Here is a 19718-nt window from a genome sequence, read left to right as displayed (position 1 = left end):
GGGGGTGGTCTCGTCCCTCCTGGCAGTGATGCTCAGAAGCCAGAGAGCGAGCTCTTCCCTTTCTATCTCTTTCCACCTGAACCTCATTTGTAAAAGAGACAATAAAAAGAGTCTGATGGGAGCCCTGGACCCTGCTTGTCTGGTTTTATGCAGGATGTGGGAAAGAAAGGGGCTGCAAAAGAGTGTAGATCAAGGCACTCAGAGAAGCCTCCACCTCTTTTTGAACTTCCATCAAAAGCATTAGACGAGGACAGGGTCCTGTCCTGCCTCTTGAAGGAGCTAAAGCCCACTCCCCAGTTAAAACCAGAGGGACTTTCCAAATAACCAACAATGAGAAACTTGTCCACCTTCAGACAACCAAGCCAGGCCCTCCCTAGGTGCCCTCCTCCAGGGTCTATCTACTCTCCTGTAAGGAAATATGCCCCTCACAATAATAATTTTTTTTTAAACTCAAACAGGGCACCTGGGTGGCTCAGGCCGTTAAGCATCTGACTCTTGAGTTCGGCTCAGGTCAAGATCTTAGGGTTGTGAGATGGAGCCCCTCATCATGCTCCGCGCTCAGCACGGAGTCTGCTTGTCCCTCTCCCTCTCCCCCTCCCTCTGCCCCCTCCAGCCCTTCCCCCCACCCTACCACTCTCTCTTTAAAATAAATTTTAAAAATCTGTAAACAATTTCTTAAAATAAACAAAATAAAACTCGAGGAATGAGGTTGATGGGGGAAACCCCAGCCAAAAAGGAAAAACAGGCTTTTTTCAGATTCCCTGACCCCCTCACAGAGGGTGTGTGCACAGGAATACCTCTTGGCCAGGGCTAGGCCCGGATGTGATTGGTTTGGCTGGCATAGAATTTTTTGAAATTTTGGCCCTGAATGTGCACTGCTCTGTCCCCCACAGCCCATGCCACCGAATGGTTTTCTGAGCTTTGTTTCCTTCTGACTTCTTCACCCCCAGGCTCAGTAACTGCCCTGGGCTCTCAGGGGACGGCCACTGCCCCCACCCCCACCCCCAAGCCCAGGCTCTGACCTCTCCTGCCACTGTGACCTAAGTGTGCACAAATCCCTTTTTCTCCATTGGTCTGGCAAACAGGGTTGGAATGTTTTCAAAAGGAATTTTACCAGGAAGCTAAAAGTAAAACAAACTCCAAAAAAGGAAAAGCAAACAGAGAGGAACAGATATGTATCTGGAGCACTGATTTCTCATCCTGAGACTTAGACACTCCAGCCCAGACTGGTAGTTAAGGCAGCACCGTGTCCCCCAGGCCCTGCCTCACTCGGCCTGTGAGTTCAGAGTGGCCTCTAGGTAGAGTGGCTTAGGTTTGGGGGGTTATCACCCCCTTTCAGGGCCTGCTTCCTAATCGGCCCTCCCTAAAGGCATCCTCCTGTGGCCCCTGGTCTTGCTCAGGAGCACCGTTGCCCCCAACTTGTGTGTTCTGCCCCTGCCTTTCCCACCACGTTAGAAGGACAGGGCCCTTCCGGAACTTTCTGTGGCTCTGACCCTGGCAGTCCGGCTCCATTTCTCTGTTCTGTTGTTTTGTCTGAAGGGTGTTCACTAGCCAACCATTACAGGTGGTTCTACCTTTTGGGGAATTAAGCTACTTCCTCTATTTTAAGAAACCCTCTGGTCTTAACCATCTGGGACTAGTCTCTGGGGAGGGGGGCTGGGACCGCTGAAAGCAGGAGTTGTTTTCCTAGGACAAGTTGCAAAGACCAGCCGACCAGAAGAATCCGAAAGACGCATGTAATTCTTCTCTCAATCACAGAACAGAACTAAGTGACTCTCCGAGTGCCAACGAGTGCCTGAACCCTTTGGAACTCAGGATTCTTCCCATATCTCCGGGTACCCTCCCCAAAATGGTGCTCTGGGGAATGACCTCACCGAACTCAAGTCATGACAGTTTTATGGTATCAATTTCTTAAGCTCATAGAGTCCACAGTATGAGGAGGGGGTTTTGTCCTCCATTTTCCCACCTCCCTTCCTTCACAGCTCCCTCCCTGGATCCAAGCTGGCCCCTCTGTCTTGGTAGCAAGGAAGGGCCTCACCGCTTCAGGGCTGGTCGGTGGGTCCTCCTTTCTTCCTCTCCCGGGTGTGGCTGCGGAGAGGTGAGCCTGCCCCTGTGGGAATGAATGGTCCCCTCCCGAGAGGGGTGGCTCTGTAAAGCTCCTTCCCTTACCGCCTGTCCCACAAGCTGTTGCTGTCCTCTGGGAAGACCTCTGGCTCCCCCACTTCCCGTGATCCAAGTGGGTGGGGAGATCGGGAGATAAGGCTGCTTCTCAGGCCAGAAGACCTGGCTGTGGGATGGATGGAAGGAGGAGAAAGCAAGGGCGAGGAGTCAGGCCGGGATGGCTTTTTGCTCCCTGAGGGCTCCAGGTCTACTTTGTGCTTATTTTGTTGCGCTTTCATCTGTTTTCACAATCCGGGAAGGACGAGAGCTCTCCGGGAGTCCGGGCAAGGTGGTCCCCCAGCTGCAGAGAAGTGCAGGCCAAGACTGACACTCCACAGGGGGGTGGTTTGATTCTCTTCTTGGCAGTCTTGGGCACACTTCATGAGGAGTCTGCAGGGGAAGTCAGAGAGTGGAGTTACCCCGCTGCTCCCCCTCTCCTGCCCAACCCCAGGGCTCCTCCTGGCTCCTCCCCAGAATCCCTCAGCCAGGGTCACCATGTCAGCTCGGAAGACAGACACTTACTGCCAGCCTTGGGCTCAGGATGGCCGAGCTGACTTCTTCGGGAAGAGATCCGAGAGTCGGGGGGCCAGGGGGGCAGCCCCCTTCCCAGCCGCTGGCTGTGGTGGTCCTCTATGTCCTCCAGCCAGTCTGACCTCCACTCCCACAGGGGCAGGGAGAGGGCAGAGGTCAGGAAGAGGTCATCCCGGGGGGAGGGAGGTGAGGAGGCATCTGTCAGGGAGGGTAGAGTTATTTGTAGAGGGCTGACCTTCACTCTGAGGGACCAGTTTAGGGCAGAATGCTTAGGGCCTGCTTAAAGCACACACCCAACCCGAAAGATAACTTAGCCCCAACTCAGCCCATCAATTCTGGCCGCCATTGGAATGAGTCCATTGGTTTCTTTAGAGAGAATAGCTTGAGCTGTTTCCTCCTAGCCCAGCTCTGGCCTTCTATCCATACTCTCACCCTTCACTGCACTCCCCCTCCCTGGGCATCCTTCTCCCTCCGTTATGGGCACTTCTGTCCTGGATAATCCTTGCTTTCCCATTTACAAGCCTGGTTGTTTTTCTTGGAGGCAAAGGGTAGAGTTAGGGTTCATAAGATGGGGAGAGGGGGTCTGACAGAGTATATGAGGAAGTGGGGGCGCCTGGGTGGCTCAGTCAGTTAAGTGTCTGCCTTCGGCTCAGGTCATGATCCCGGGGTCCTGGGATCAAGCCCCGCATCAGGCTCCTTGCTCAGCGGGGAGCCTGCTTCTCCCTCTGCCTCTGCCACTCCCCCTGCTTGTGCTCTCTCTCTCTCTCTCTCATCAAATAAATAAATAAAATCTTAAAAAAAAAAAAAAAAGGAAGGGGAACAGGGAGCCCCGAGCTACTGTCTGTTGACATGGATATAATGGTCCCACTCTGCTCGACAGGTGGAGGGGTAAGCCCAGCTTCTCCTCACCCCAGCCACAGACAGGGCAAGGGGACGGCTTGTAAGCATAGCAGGAGGTAAGAGAGGAAATAGACCTTCCCCTAGTGAGGAGAATCTAAAACAGTGGGTTAGAGTAAATAGAAGAGGTGGGAAGCAATCTTTCCTAGAAACCAGTGTCTGGGTTAAGAGGAGGAATCTGGAGGGAGGGCAAGGGGCCTACAGTTGGCTGCCTCTGGGCTTTAGATATGAACATTTTGTCCTTGTTCTTGTGGGTGACCTTGGGCAAGTTAAAAAACCTGTTTGATTTACAGTTTCCTCATTTGGAAAAGAAAGATAAAGAATATTCCTCATAGAGCTGTTAATATCGAATGTATATATAGGGCCAGGGGCAGAGTAATCATTCAGTAAAAGCTAGCTGTTTTAAGGATTACCACAAAGACAATGGTCAGGAAGCCTTGCCTCTTGGCTGGGGAAAAGGCAGGGAGGGGTTCTTCCAGGAGCTGTGTCTATTCCAAGGGGTGGAGGTGAGACGTGAGGCAGGTGATTTCACATACCCGTGAAGACGCAGTCCGCCTCCCTGGGCTCCAGACCAAAGCCAAAGCTGTCCACGGCCATGGCCAGGGCCCGGGCGAAGTGGGCATCAGCGAGGAAGGAGCCGTCAGAGGAGCTGACGAGGCTGGCTCTGGCACTGGGGGCGTTGTCCTCAGAGGCGGAGCCCCAGCCGTTGGCCAAGGAGCCCTCACTGGGGGTGGGGGTGGGGCAGGGCCGGGGTGGGCACAGCAAGCCCCTCACTTCGGACCCCACCCCTCCTCCAGCCCTGCCCACGTCCGCTAGCTCTGAGGCTGTCGGGATGCTGATGTAGCCGTAGGTGACAGGGGGTGAAGGGGCCCTTGGCATAGGAGAGACGCTATTCCTAGAAGAGAGACAAAACGGGAGACAGGACTAAGGCTGAGGTGGGTAGGCTGGCAGCAGAAACATTCTCGTGGAGGAAGGGCGGGGCCGGGGAGAGATAAGCGTACTCCTGTCCGGTGCTTATCTGTAGTCCTTTGGTCATCCCTCAGGCAACTCACCTAGGGGTCTCTTCACCCTCACTGAGCTCCAGGCACAGGGCCACCTCCTCAGGAGTCAGCACACTGTCCTGATCCTCCCCCAGGGATGACAGTGAAGAGCTGGACAGACGACTGGACTCTGGGCTGGGACCAGAGAGGGAAGAGGCCTGGGGGCTGGAGGGGATCAGGATGGGGAGGGGGCCAGCTGGCTGTGGGAGGGAAGAGGGAGCTTGGGGCTCCGCAGAGTGCCTGATTGGGGTAAGAGAGTGATGACAGGGTGGTTAGTGCAGCCCCTGTCCACCCTCCCCCAGCCCCTGCCCAAGCTCAGCAAACACCCTCATACCCCTAGTCTCCCAGCCCTGCTTCCTGACCCCATGCCTTCTTACTGCGTCTGCTGACTCTGAGCAGGGGCTCCCCGAGAAGGGAGGGGTGCTGGGGGGAGAGGGCGAGAAGCCAGTTCATTGGAGGAGCTGAGGAGCTGCGGTCCCAGGGCCCTCCAGGCAACCAGAGCCTGGGGCACAGCTCCTGGGGAACAATAACCTGGGGGTGAGACCGGCAGAACCCCTATCATCCCCAGACCCCACCTGCCTCCCCAACCCCAGCTTCCTGTCCCCACACCCCACCCACCCAGCCTCCTCAGGGTCAAAAGCAGCCACGCTGCCTCAACCCCTCACTTCCTTTTTCGGGCCTTCTCTCACCTGGGCTTTGGGAAAGGTTCTTGGAGCCTCTATTCCCCAACTCCCAGGCCCAGAGCTCCAGAGGGCGGCTGGCCCGGAGGGGCGGGGAGCTGTTAGCTTGCTGCAGCTCTGCAAAGGCAAGAGTCAGTGGGTGGGGGGCAAGCCAGGGTGGGGGGCAAGCCAGGGTGGGCCTTGCAGACTCCAACCACAAGCTCTATCTTCAGCCGGTCATTCAGTTAAGCTCTAGGGTCCCTGAACCCAGAGAAAAGAGGGAAGAACCTCCCTCCATTCTCCCCACCGTCACCTTCATCCAGGCAGCTATGATAAGGGAGGAAGGCTAGGCTCAGAGTCAAAAGACCTGCACTCACAGCCCAGCTCAGTTACGTAGTTGCTGTGTGACCTCAGGTAAATCCATTAACTTTTCTGAGCTTTGGTTTCATTTGGGAACACCCAGTCAAATGATAGTTTTGCCAATCTTAATTTATTTATAAACACAGATTGGGAAGTTCCTGGTGCCTAAAAGATACTTGGACAATTTTCTTTTCCTTACTCTATACATTCCCATCTTCCTGATCTCTATACCCTCGCCTTGCTACTCCTCTCATGAATTTTGGCCCTGTGAAGACAAATACCTCTTCTTTTCTTGGAGAGAATCTGTTCATTTCCATCTCTCACATTACAAATATCTTACAATGTTCTGGATCACCTTGCCCTGAGAAACCTGAGTATCTCTCACTTGGGAAGAAGGGTTGGACTGTCAAGTTGAGCCGAGTGGGTAAGACAACCCCACACCTTACCAGGTGTAACAGGAGAGAGTCAGCTGAGAAGAGGACCTCTAGACGAGGAAGATGGGTTGGTCTCACCCAGCGAGGCAATGCGCTGCCCATAGATATTTGATGATATTTGTTGAATGAATGAGCAAATGGATGGATAATATCAGAGATGTAGATGTCAACACGAGGTGAGAAGAATCACAAGATGGCGGCTACCATCTGGCTCACACGGCCACTTAAGAGACAGGGCTCTGAGTGAACTCTGACAATGGAGAAGCTGAGATAACTGAAGGAACAGACCCAGCTGTGTGCAGTGACCCAAAGCATGCTTCTTGGTCAGGCCAAAACCCAAATGGATCTAAGTTTAAACCAGAAGGGAACTGGGAGGGTAATGGAGGGAAGAGATTTTCCCAAGACCAGGAACCAGGAAAATATCAAGGCAAAAAGAAGCAGCCTTCAGATCAGTGTCACATGATCAGAAACTCAGTTAGGAAAGGGGTTCCGTCCTTGAGAAATCAGAGACCAGGCAGGACCCTCGAGGCTTAGCTGTCTAATTGGTCTGATCTTGAATTTTGGAGGCCAAAAATGGGCAGGTTCAGAGCAGGGACGAGATCAAGGCTATGGCATTCACCAAGACTATCTTAGCCCTGGGAATCCATGTACAGTGGCCAGACCTTCTGAGCCATTGAGATGAAAACCCACACAGCGGCCAGACTTCCTCCACCAAAATTTCCTTTTGTTCCTATGCTGTTTTGTTTTTTTTAATTTATTTCCTTTATTTGTTGTGTGACCTAGGGAGTCCTGGAGGCCAACTTCAGGTGCTCCAACTCTGTTATCAACGGCTTTGTCTCATCTAGTTCTGGTTTCCTGAGTAAGCTCAGAAAAGGGGACACATGCTGGTTGGTTGGTGTGGACAAGGAAGAGGAAAGGCCAGTCCTAGAAAAGGCCACCTTTGTCCCAGCCCGTTCTATTTCCTCTAAAGGATTCTAGTCACAAAAGCCTCCTTCCACCATGCTTGCAATTACTTGGGTTTTACTTTTCAGTGTTATTTGAGCAAACTACACGATAAAAATGTTATCAAGTTAGATCAAATCTCATTGGGCATACCTGAATGGCAAGAAATATTTGTTTGAAATCATTAAGTGATTAGGATACTCAGTGTATGTATCTGGCAGAGTGGAACTAAGAACCTGATATAATGGATGAAACATGAGAGAGTGTAGTTGTGGTGGGGAAAAAAACCCCAACTAAGGTCAAATAATAAGAAAAAGGAATGAGCAGGTCAAGGGGTATAGGGGGGCACTGAGAGAGTTTGTCAGTGTCAGAAGACAAAGAATCCTCAGTCTTTCGCGGACTAAGTGACAGCAGTAGATCCAACTGCATGGCTCTGGACAAGACCGTAGCACGGTCTTGCTGCTGCTGGGGTCCCAGGAACCAGAAGTGGGCCATTGAGTGTCACTGGTGTAGGGGACCTCCCGTGGTCAGCCAGTGGGGCTGGGGTGAGGAGACACCTAAGCCTCACCTCAGAATTGGAACCTGTCTTAAGAGTTGGCTGTAGAAAACTACTTACATTTCCCCCCCAGTAGTAGTAATGTTCTAGGATGGGCTATACATCATATCCAAGTCAGTGTAGTTCTCCATGATAAGGCGGGTTTTTAAATGGGATTTTTTCAACCCCTTTTTAGCTGCTAATTCATTACCACCGAGAATTCCTAATGCTAGAGTTCTGAGGCAAAGCTGGAAAGAATGCCAACTTTGCTAAAATTAGAGTCATAAAATTCTGGATATTGGACAGCCTCTTAATTACTCTGAATCCATCTCTGTCTTCATGAAAGTTGGATTATATCCACTAAAAAAAAAAAAAAGGAATTGGCTGTAGGACATTTGTAAGGCTTACTAATCAGCACAGAAGGCTCATGAAGACAGCAGGTGGAGTGCAGGCCAATGTTCAGAAAGAAGAGAAACTAGTCAGTGGTAGAATAGAATCTCTCAAGGGAGCTCCCGGAGGGTGGCCTTTGGAAGCAGACCATTCTGGCTTCAAATCTGAGTTTAGCTTACTGACTTGTGGGGTTTTGAACAAGTTACTCATTTCTGATCCTCTTTCCCCATCTGCAAAATTAGAGAAATAATACCTAGCCAATAGGTTGGGGGTAATTTTAAATGAAATAACAAATACGTAAGGCACCTAACATCTAATAGTTGCTAAAGAAACAGACACTCTGATTTTTTCTCTCTGGGAAGGCAAAGCTGGGAGGCGGAAGTCAGGAGAAAAATCTGGGCAGAAAGGAACGACTCATTCTTCTCTGGGAAGTGAGTCGGGAGTCAGTGCATGGGGAGGCCCCGGGCACAGTGCACAAGGAGATGAGGCTCCAGGCTAGGTCACATGCTTTCAGGTTCTAACGTTACTTATATGCTGGTCAGCCGCTCTCCTTAGACTCTGAGCCCTCAGATGGAAAGAGCTGTCTCTTGTGTCCCCACGGCTGGCTTACAGTGGTGCTTAGGAAATGTCTGCCAAATTCAAATGCGTACAGAAGTCGGCCCATGACTGGTGTTGCCAAGTGGAAACAGCACAGGGTAAAGAAAAGCAGAGGCCAGCACACCCCTGGCTGAGTGCTCTGGTGATAGTGGGGAGACCCTGTGTCTACCATGGCTGGGACAGAGCCCCCATCCGGCTGCGAGGCCCCCGGGCCACGTTCCCACCACGTTCCCACTCCTGTTCCCTCCTGCCACCGGCTCTAGGCTGTGTCTCTCCTCCCCATTCCTTACCCTGCTTCTTTTTGGCCTTCCAGGCCTCTGCAGGGGCCAGAGGCAAGCGCGGAGAAGCGAGGCCCCGGCGGCTGCAGAGGCTGTCTGGACTGGGCCAGGGGCTGGAGAGCCGGGCCAGCTGGGGTGGGAGACGCCTGACAGCTGGGGTCTTGGGGCTTGGCCGGGCTGGGGGGCCGGAAGGCAGCTCAGCGATGAGAGAACCATAAAAAGTGCTGGTATCGGGAAGCAGGGGCACACCCGGGCTTCGGGGATCCCAGGAGATCACTGCGGTAGGACGACAGGAAGAATTACGGCGAGGGCATCCCACCGCGCAACCCACATCTCCAGCCCTGGCGAGGGGGTGATCCTCTTCCCCCGCCCCCCCCCGTTGGGCCCCGCGGCCCCCACTGCGCATGCTCACAGGAGCGACGACAGTCCCGGGGGTCCCGGGGGTCCACGCCCAGCCTGCTGCTGAGGCTGCTGCTGCTGCTCAGGTCCCGGGAGCCGGAGGTGGAGCGCCAAGTGTCTGCCAGCCAAGGGGAGTCGCTATGATCCATCCTGGGGCGATGGAGGGTGGGGGCGGGGCAGGAGAAGCGAGGTGAAGCGAGAACGTAGTTGGCCAAGACCTCCAGCTCGGAGGGTCGCAGAGGGGGTGGTAGCAGCTTTATTCTCCCTGCTGGCTAGCCCTTCACAGACTCCTGAAGATCTCCGACCTGGTGCCCCAAACTCAGTGGTCTTTTCTTATCCTGGGACCAGGGCAAGTCCAAGTGGCCCAGAACCAGGAGGCGTTGAAGGGAGCCAGCTATGTGCAGAGACAAAGAGGACACGGATCTGGGGGCAGACAAACCCACTGTGAAAATCCCCATCTGCCGCAGCCTAGCTGTGTAGCCCTGGGCAACAAGGTCTACCAGCCTCTTGGAGCCCCGGTTCTTTATCTGTAAAAGGGCTACAAAAAATAAGCCTTCCATATAAGGCTGATGTTGTGAGTGGAAATGAGGAAATGTGAGATCATTCAGCTGGCAGGGCGGGAGTCTGCTACGTGGATGTTGCCTTCTCTACGTCCAGTCTGGTTCCCTTTGAACTGGGTGCCCTGCTGGCTGCCTGAGTAATCTTGCAAGAATAGGGATCAGACCAAAGCAATTCTCTGCCTAAAACCTTCAGTGGCTCCCCATTTACCAGGATAGAGCCCAGCTGCCTAGCATGGCTAACAGGGCCCTGGTGGGTCTGGCTTCCAGCTCCCTAACCTTATCCTTTACTCTGACCCATCTTGCACCTTATGTCCCAGCCAGCCCAAATGGCTTATGTTTCCCTATGAACATAGCAGGCTAGGTTTTGCTGCTCCTTTTCCCTTCCCCTTCGTCAGGGTGATTGTGGAATCTTCCTCCCATATTTCCCCATCCTACCCCCCTTTCCACGAATCTTGTGCATGTTTCTGCACTTCTTTTTTTTTTTTTTTTAAGATTTATTTATTTGAGAGAGAGAGAGCATGCGAGTGAGCAGGGGGAGGGGCAGAGGGAGAGGGAGAAAGAGAGAGAATCCTCAAGCAGACTCCCTGCTGAGTGCAGAGCTAGATCCCAGGAACCCTGAGACCGTGACCTGAACTGAAATTAAGAATTGGCTGCTTAACCAACTGAGCCACCCAGGCACCCCCATGTTTCTGCACTTCTAACACTGGATTGCATTCGTATGCTAACATAGCTGTTGCTGCCTGGATGCAGAGTTCCTGGTGGTGTGGAGCCTGTGCTAAGAAATGAATGAACACAGAACCATCAGAATAGAATCCCTCTGGGGCGCCTGGGTGGCACAGTTGGTTAGGCATCTGACTCTTGGTTTCGGCTCAGGTCCCGATCTCAGGGTTCTGAGATTGAGCCTCGCCTGAGGCTCTGCACTCAGTGTGGAGTCTGCTTAAGACTCTTTCTCCCTCTCCCTCTGCCCCTCCCCCATCTCTCTCTCTCTCTCTTTCTCAGATAAATAAATAAGTCTTTAAAAAAAGAGAATGGAATCCCCCTCAAAGACAAGGGATAAAGTCCCAGGGGATCCAACGAAGGTTCAGGGTAGAGCAGACAAAGCCCAGGAAGTAGCTGGAAAAGAAAGGCCAGTGAGCACAGAATAATGCAGGAATATGGCCCCAGCCAGCTTGGAACCTTGCTCTGGGCTGAAACACTGACAGCAAAACAGTAGCCCAAGGGCTGGATGTGTCTGGCACAGAGCAGGTGCTTGATAAACTTGTTGAAAGATGCAGACTTGGAATGTGAAGCCCTTCAGAGGAAATCCAATGAGATAAAGAGCAGGAGAAGGTGGGCAGAGTTGAAATGGTTATTTAGTGTAAAACTCAGCCAATAAGAAAAAAAGGATGTTTTCTTTCTTAGCATCATGTCTCATAACCACAGACTTGCTTTGGCAGCCAAAGACCCTTGGAGCAGGTGTACCTGCCCCCTGACCCTGATATTGAGAACAAGGAGGAAGAATGGAGACTGTAGGGGCAGAGCGCCCTCTGCTGGAACTGTGGGTGATTACTGGCGAAGGAGCGATCCCTCAATAGGTAGGTGATTTCCTGAATGCAAAGGCACAGCTAGGTAGACACTGGGTGTACAGAGAAAATTAGAAATTAGACTGGTCTTCCCATGCTAGTTATTCCCCACCTAGCAGAACCAGTCAGCAGGAGAGTCCAGTAAGTATTAGTGAGAGGTGGGCGACAAGCGCACCAGCTATTAGCAGTGTGGCCTTGGGCAAAGTCTCTTAAGTCATGAGTCTCAGTTTACTCAACTGTCCAATGGGGTGATAGAAACATAAATGAAAGAGAAATTAATTCTCTCTTGGAGTTCAGGAGAGATTTGGGTAGTAGGATCCCAAAGTGCGTGGCAGCAGGAGAGAGAATATTCCATCCAATTCTCCGTCCCGGCTCCACTGTCCCTTGGCCCCTCGGCCCCTACCTCACCTCAAGCCCCTCCCCTCTCATCTCTCACCTGTGCTTTAGGATGGCGTCCTCACTGGTGTATCTGTACAGACCTGGGCGAGGGCAAAAGGGAGGCTAAATCCCGAGTGTCCAGCACCGGGCCCGAGATCTAAACCCCTGTATTGTTCTGCGTCGACCGCCCGGGAGCCTACTGCGTCTCTCACCTGGGCCCAGGTGCACCCCTGCTCGGCGCCGGCGGTGGACACACACGGCGGTGCCCAACAGCAGCAGCCAGAGCAAAACACCCCCACCAGCAATCACTTCTGGCCGCTTCAAGGTAGCCCTCAGCTGCTCCAGGGTCCAGGGACCATCACTGAGTTCTTGGGTGGCTCGCTCCATGGCCCGCTCTGTATGGGGATTCGTGCTCAGTGGGAGAGGCGGGGAGGGCGGGGAGAGTGGGTCAGACAATGAACTGGAGGGCTGAGATGTGAGTAGGGAGAGAGGAAGGTGGGAAGGGGGGCTCACGGGGTGTGGGTGGGCTGGTGGGCACTGCCCTCACCTAGAAGGAGGCAGACGGGGCTACTGGGGGGCCCAGCCCCGGCACCAGTGATGGCAGCTACTTGCACGCAGTAGGAACCTGGCTTTCGGGTGGCGATCTCCAGCTGGGTCTGCTCAGCCACCACGGTCCAGTTGGCTGGGGGCAGCGAGGTGTTGCCCAAGCTCCAAACCTGAGGCACAAGCAGAGCTGAGCAGTGGTCCCCCTGCACCATCCCAGCAGCTGAGCCTTTCATCTCTGGGCATGTGGCCACCCTGGGGACATTCCCTCCACCCCGTGCAGCCATGCTTCTTATTCCCTTTCCCCTGCAGAGTGAGAGAGACCTCTCTCTAGCCTGGCAGAAGCAGGGCCAAAGCAATCTGCTAACATAGACGGTAGGCCGTGGCTCTCAACCTTCACTGTGCTTCAGGGTCACTGGGAGGGTTTGTTAAAAATCCAGGTTACTAAGCCCATCCCTGAGTTTCTGATTCACGAAGCCTGGGAAGGACCCAGGGAGTTGCGTTTCTAACACGTTGTCGGGTGCTGCTGGTGCAGCTGGTCCAAGAACCCCATTCTGAGGCCACCGCCTTAGAAGCTGGGAGTCAGACACAGCCCGGTTTGATTCCTGTTCTGCTTCCTGCACCTGTGACCTGGGCCTCACTTTCCACGTCTGTAAAGTAGGGATAATCACCCAGGACGGACAGCGAGACAAAAATGAGATCAGGTAGAAAAGTGCTTGGCAGGGGCTGGCAAAACCTCGCTCAGCAACAGTGAGTTTCCCTTGCTTTTCTGCACGGGGGCTGTTTCTCAGTGCCCAGGGCAAGGGTATGCAGGGTGTCAGGGAAGAAGGATGTCCCGGCACCACCAGGAAGGGGTACCTGGTAGCCACGGATGATGCCATTGTGGTTTTCAGCAGGTGGTGGGACCCAGCTCACAAGGACGCTGCTGTTGCCAGGCTTTAAGGTCACTTCCTGGGGAGGGGCACTGGGCACTGGAGGGGAGGAAGAGAGGCTATAAGGGATGCTGAAGGAGGGGACTCTAGGAAATAGAGCTGGGACGGGAACGTGGTCACAGACCACACTGATAAGAATAGGAGCTTCTTGCAGCTCTGCTTGCTGGCCATGGCAGAAGGGAGCCTGGGACTAAGGCCCCCCCTCCCTCCCAGACTGGAGTGGGACAGTCCAGGGGCCCACAGACAGGAAGGTGCCAGAGAGTATACTGCTGAGTCCTGCGGGCATCTGTCTCTGACCTTGTTCGGGCAGCCTCAGGAGCAGCACGTTGCTGTCAGGGCCTTGAGCCCGGCCAGAGGATGGTCTCACTTTGAACTCGTAGTCTTGGCCCCAGAGGAGGCCTCCAAGCTCTGCGCTCTGCCAGCCAGCCAGCAGGGCCTCTGCCCACGGAGTTCCCGGGCCTCCTGGGGCCGTCTGGACCCTGAACAGGGCTGTGTAGGACTGAGCAGGTGCCGCAGGGCCGCTTACCTGGGAAAGAGTCCAGAGGAAGGATGGGGGTCAAGGAGTTTAGGACCAGCTCTTCCTTGAGCTTCTGGACTGGCACCCACCCCTAGGTCCTGGGCCTTACCTTCCAGCTGAGCCACACAGCAGGCTCAGGCCTGGTCCTCTTTGTGGGGTCTGGGTTCAGCAAGGTCACATTTTCCAGCTGAATGTGCACAGCCAGCAGCTCCAGAGGCTCCTTATAGTTCTGGGGCTCTGTGGGGAGCATAGGGATGTTCTGGGGCCTATAGGCCAGAGTGATGAGATTGAGGAATGAAACAGCCCCCAGACTAGGAGCAACCACAATTCCCAGATTTCCCAGTCTAGAGCACTCCTATTTCTCCTCTAGGATGGGGGAACCTCTCTTTAAATGGGGTCCCCCATCACTCTGATCCTGATCCAGGTTGATCCCCGCATACCCTAAGCCCAGCCCAAACCAGGCCCTAACTTGAGCTGTCCACCCTCGCCTTACCCTGGACAGATACCCTGGCTGCCCGGCTCTCCCGTCGTCCTGCACTGTTGGTGGCCACACACATATAGCTCCCCTCGTCGCTCTTCTCTGCTCTTGCCATCTGCAGGGAGCCCCTGGAGACCTGTCGAGGCCAAGTGTTTCGTGAAGTCTCCCTGTGGGGAGGGGCTCTGACTGGGGAGGGAAACTTAGGCCTCACTGCCTTCCCTTCCTCAAATTCTGCAGGGGACATGGGGCCGGGGGCTGGTCACTCCCTCCGGGTGTGCCCCATTCCGCTCAGAACCGGGGAAAGCACGGGGAAGGGGGCCACACTCACCGTGTGCCGCCCTGGCTGTAGGGCCAGGGGTTTGCCATCCTTCCACCAGGAGACTGTGGGCTCTGGGTGGCCCCAGGGCGGCCCACACTCCAGAACCACCTGCTCGCCCACTGTGGCCACTGTATCCTGAGGCTGGGTCAGGAAATCCTCCCGAAGGTCTGTGGGCACGATGGAGGGTCAGCAGGGAGGAGCGTCCAGTGCTCCCCTCCACAGAGGCCCGGCCTCCGTGCCTCCTACTACACTCGCCCCATTCGGCTTTACCCACCTTTTCACTGCCTTGTGTTCACTCTTCAGAGCCCCAGCCCTCAGTTCTTCCAGGCCAGGCCTTCCCTCACAGATGGCCCCCCAGATATCCTCACCTCAGGCATCGGGCCCCAGGTGTGCGCCACCCTGAGCCTCCCCTCCCAGGCCTTACCAGCCGCAGACAGCCGAGCCGCTCTGCTGACGGCTGTGCCCAGCCGATTGCTGGCCTCGCAGGTGTAGACACCCAGGTCTGTGGATAGGGCCTGCTCGTCCTGGGCACGTCCCCGGGCAGGGGGCCGCAGCAGCAGGAGTGTTCCATCAGGTAGGAGATGGTGGATGTCTGGGGGCACCATGCTCAGGGGCTGCCCGTTCAGCAGCCAGCGGATGGTGGGAGGTGGCTGGCCCGAGGCTCGGCAGCTCATTTTGGCGGGGCCTGGGCCCTGGAGCAGCTGGTCCTGGGGGTGGACTAGGATCTGGGGTGGGGAGTCCTGGGCCATGCCTCCTGGAAGGGAAAGGGGGGCGGGGCCCAGTCTGACTACCAACAAGACCCCCCAAATCCCTGACATCTCTTCTGCCTTCTCTTGTCTGAAGATAGCTTCCAATAACAAGCTAGCCAGGAGGGGAGAGGGCTACACACAGGGTGTCCAAGCAGAGCCCTTAATCTGTCTCTGTCTGTCTCCGTCTCACACATACATCATCATCACCACCATCGTCATCACCATCTCTGGCACCCCTGCTGCCAAAGGGAAGGCCTTGGATCAAGGGAGCAGGGTCTAGGAGAGAGGACGGCCATACTCACCCGTGACAAGCAGAAGCAGGAGAGACAGGGGCCCCGGGGCCCCAAGGAGGCCCGCTCCTCCAGAGCCCATGGCTGCTCTCGGGCCTCTAGCCTCGCCCGCAAGCACTTTGTCCTGCGGCTCCGAGCTCACAGCGGAGGGAAGGAGGGGCGGGGAGGGGTGGTGGTGGTTGTTTGTGACGGAGCCTCTGCCCCAGGAGGGAAGCAGCTTTGAGGAAGCCCATGCTTCCTGCCTGGCCCTCCGAGCCTTGGAGAACGGGGAGGAGACCAGCAGAGAGAAACTCTCTGCCCTTGACCCTCTAGCCATAACCCCTGACTCCAGCTCCGGCCCTAAGGTTTACCTTGGGGTCTAGTCTGGATTTCCTAAAGGTGATCTTCACACTGATGTAATTCCAAGCACAGCCTTCAGCCTCTATTTAAGCCTTGATGCCATTCCTGTTCCCTTGGCTCCAAGTGCTTCCCTGCCACAGTGGAATGGAGACCCAGCGGTGGAGTCTCAGGGCACCGCGTTGGGAAGCTGAGGGTAGAGAAAAGTGGGCCAACGCAGCAAGGGGGAGGGAGGCAGGAGTGTACTGTCATCCCACAGCCCATCCACCCAAGGATGGGGGTGGTGGGTAGGACAGAAGATGGGAAGGCTTTAGGGGCTCTGGGAGAAGCTGGGAGGTGCCCATGGTGTGTTCCTACTCACTGGAAGAAAAATGAAATAAGCTGTGGGAGACCTTGGGCCAGTTCCTTCACCCTTGCCATTTGGTTTCCTTACCTATAAAGTAGGAGTAACAGCAATAGTCCCCACCTTGGGGGCTGGAGTGAGAATGAGATGTGATCGTGCATGAAATCACTTAGAACAGCGCCGAATGCACTCTAAGTGATGGGAAAGGGCTAGCCAATATTGTTATTTATTTATTTTTATGCACATGCCATCACCTTAACTATTCAAGCATCCTTGGCAGGGATATTTCTCAGGGTCTTTCCAGCCCTGGAATCTTGTGTCTACAACAGGCAAGCCTTGTAGCTTCTGAGCCTGCAACGTCTGTGCTCACCCTGCCGTTCCTTCCTGCCCCCTCCCCTAGAGAGACGGGCCGCTCTCCCCTCTCAGAGCCCAGCTCCTGTTTACAGGTCTCTTCCTCCTGAATCTGGAATCTCAGCCATTTCCTGGAGCTGTTCCCGGAAGGCCAAGGCCAGGCGCTGGGGCTCAGCGGAAGAGTGTCCAGCCTTTGTTCCCCATTGTTCCTGGCCAGCTCCTCTGTGGGGCCCCTAACACAGCTGACTTCCTCCCTTCCTCCCCCTTCCCAGCCTGGCCTCAGCGCCAGCCACAGCCACAGCCCTAGGCCTCCTTCACTCCTTCTCTTTCCCCTCAAACGCAGACCAACACAAATAAAGACAGAGCAAGAGAACACCATAGTCTCTAGAAAGTGGGCATTTCCAGTGGGTAAAGAACAGACAGAGTGAAAGCAACATAATGAAAGAGCTGCAAGGATAGGACTTGGGGTTAGAGAGCAGAGTCTGGTATTTCAGAAGTGGAAGAGCTAAGGGCAGTGACAAAGTCCGGGGCAGGCACAGGCATCCATGTGCCCGGCAGAGTGGAGTAGAGTTTAGGGGGCCAAGGATCTGGGAGGCCAGAGTGATGAAGGGGGTATTCATGTGGACACCGAAGTCATCCAAGGACAAGATATGGAAGGATGTTGTCGGACAGATGGATTTACCGTACCTACTGCCAACTTGGGATTTTCCCGGGTCTGGATCCCCCAAGCCCGTCTGACCCCAGACTGCCTCCTGTCGGCAGTCTTTCTTTAATCTCTTCTGCTTATCCATTGGACTTGGGGAACCCAACCAAGTTCTCTGCTCATGAGTTGAACCAACTGGATTGTACTCAAATCTCTACAATCCATAAAGATGGTATAAGAGGACAAGTCTCAAAAGAATTCAGACTCGTGGCTAGCCCTATCCTCAGGTACACAGTGGGGAGAGGTGCCAGTGCTGAACAACAGGAACGGAGCCCTAGAGGGAGGCTACAGCAGCCCGAGGAGCTGCCCCTACCCCACAGTCACGTGCCTCATCCCTGGAGATCTTCAGCACAGCCTGCCTCCATTCCCGGACTCTTGGAGGGCCAAGTGCTAAGAACGGGGCTGTTCCTGGGAGACACTGAGACTCTCCTCACTCAGTCCAAGCATCCAGGGCATCCAGGGATCTGTGGAATGATGGCCAAGGGGACTTCCCAACAGTAAAGTGTGTCTGGGTGGCTCCCAGAGATCACAGTGCTCATTTCCAGCAACCACGCCTTGCAGCATCTGTATTGTCTCATTTCCACACATTAAGGAAGAGCCTACTGCATGAGTCACGCGGATGAGGTTAGTCAATGGGAGCTGTCTCCAGTTATTTCAAGGAAGCTCTGCTCTGGGGCCAGTGACCAGTTTACACAGCATCTTCCTTCACCTCCTGGTTTTAGAATTTTGTGTTTTGGGGAGTAATTCTTTAGTTGCTTGTAAGGGGAAAGAGAGAGGAGAGGAGTTCAGCATCCTCCTGAAGGACCCTCCAGGGGACATGGTTTCCCATATCTGGCTCCTGGCTTCTCTGGCTTCTTATTCTATGTTCTCTGAAGATGCAGCCAGGGGCTCCTGCTGAGCAAGCTGGTAGGGCAAAATATATGAATTCAAGTAGGATTTGAAGTCAGCTACACTTAGGTGTAGATCCTGGTTTCACCGCTTACTGGCAGAGAGACCTTGAATAAGTCACATAACCTCTCTGAGCCCCATTTTCCGTATCTGTAAAGTCTTTGTGTGAGGTTTATAGAGAGTAGATATGGATGTGCTTAGAAAATACTAGATACGTGTTAATTATCTCTTGAGTGTTCTGGGAATGCCGTACCCCCTCCCTGACCAACACAGCCACAGCCAGCCCCAAGGACCTGGAGGCACTCTTTCTGGTCTTGAGGTCCTCCTGCCCTTTTGGTCTTCTGGTTTTGCTTTCTTTTTTCCTCTTTGCTTGAGTCTGTTTGGTCCCAATCTCCAAGTTCTCATTTTTGTTGCAGGATGCCAATGGTTGGAGGGAAACTGAGTCAGGAGCGGAGACAGTAATGAACTTCTCTAAGCTGAATGGAAAGGTTGCCCTGATGCCACCTCACTGGCACAACATCTGTTCCCTAGTTCCTGGTCCCATCGACGTCACGGGCAATTTCAAGGTCCATGATGGGACTCACATCTAATACTTTCAACCCTACAGTTTCTTGACCTTTTCGACACCAATGACTATGGGTCATCCTGGACCAAACATTGGAGATTGGATCAAATGGAGATTTCCAAGGCTGCTAGCATCAACATTTAACCATCTGCTCACATGTCCAAGAAGAAAAGGAGATCAGTTACTGTACTTTGTGTTCAACCTGTCAATGCCTTCCAGGGCTTTGAAGACCACCAGGATCATACTTGTTATTGAACAGGTGGGATTTATTACTCCTTGCAGCTAAGGAACGTGCACACCATGGGGAACTGTGCAGTGTCTCAGTAAGAGACACTTAACTTACTCAGTAAGAGACTTACTCGGGTGTTAGAAAGAATCAATTATAGGATTTGGGCTTTGACTGGGTGATATTGGGGAGGGTCCTAGGAAGTGGAGCTTTGCTCTAAATTGGGTATTCTCAGGAATCAGGGATAATTCTATGATTCTTTGCAGAAGAGTGTCTTTGATAATTTCCTTGCTATGTAGTAGATCAAGTCATTCTTTTTCTTTTTCTATTATGAACAGTGCTGCCCCTAACCTTCATTTTCTATGTCTCCTAGTGTAACTATAAGTGTTTAAGAGTCTCTCTAGGGAATACATAAACCTAGTATCAGGATTTCTGGGTGTTGGGGCATACAAATATTCAACTTAAGATGGTAACGATTGTTTTTCAAATCAGTTGGGAGTACCAATGGCCTTGAGCCACATCCCCAGAACAGTTGGTAAACCTTTTAATTTTTGACAATCTAGCATGTAAAATAATATTTTATTATTGTCTTAATTTGCATTTGCCTGATTAAATAATAAAGCTGAACACTTTTTCAAGTGTTTACTCCCCATTTGCCTTTTCTCTTCTGGGAAGTATTTGTTTCTATCTTTGGTTCATTTTTTTACTACTTATTTGTCTTTTTCTCAATAACTTTCAGGAGTTTTATATAAGCTG

The 19718-nt window shown here is 53.5% G+C and overlaps 1 protein-coding gene across 1 annotated transcript; it reads right to left on the bottom strand.

Annotated features, from left to right (window-relative positions):
- Positions 1-1899: 1899 nt before the first annotated feature.
- ROBO4 (roundabout guidance receptor 4) lies at positions 1900-15632 on the bottom strand. Its single transcript, XM_021696447.2, has 18 exons — positions 15563-15632; positions 14936-15265; positions 14521-14678; positions 14208-14328; positions 13824-13951; positions 13495-13723; positions 13124-13236; positions 12270-12438; positions 11935-12117; positions 11781-11823; positions 9236-9372; positions 8836-9099; positions 5318-5425; positions 5006-5144; positions 4641-4868; positions 4125-4483; positions 2683-2889; positions 1900-2550 (listed from the first exon to the last, which is right to left on the bottom strand). Exons 1-18 carry the CDS (start codon positions 15630-15632, stop codon positions 2540-2542), a joined length of 2997 nt encoding a protein of 998 aa, XP_021552122.2. The 3' UTR covers positions 1900-2539.
- Positions 15633-19718: the final 4086 nt, after the last annotated feature.

Source organism: Neomonachus schauinslandi, chromosome 11 (genome assembly GCF_002201575.2).
Source record: "Neomonachus schauinslandi chromosome 11, ASM220157v2, whole genome shotgun sequence".
NCBI lineage: Eukaryota > Metazoa > Chordata > Mammalia > Carnivora > Phocidae > Neomonachus > Neomonachus schauinslandi.
Note: the sequence above shows the minus strand (reverse complement) of the source record. Positions and strands in the feature narration are given on the sequence as shown.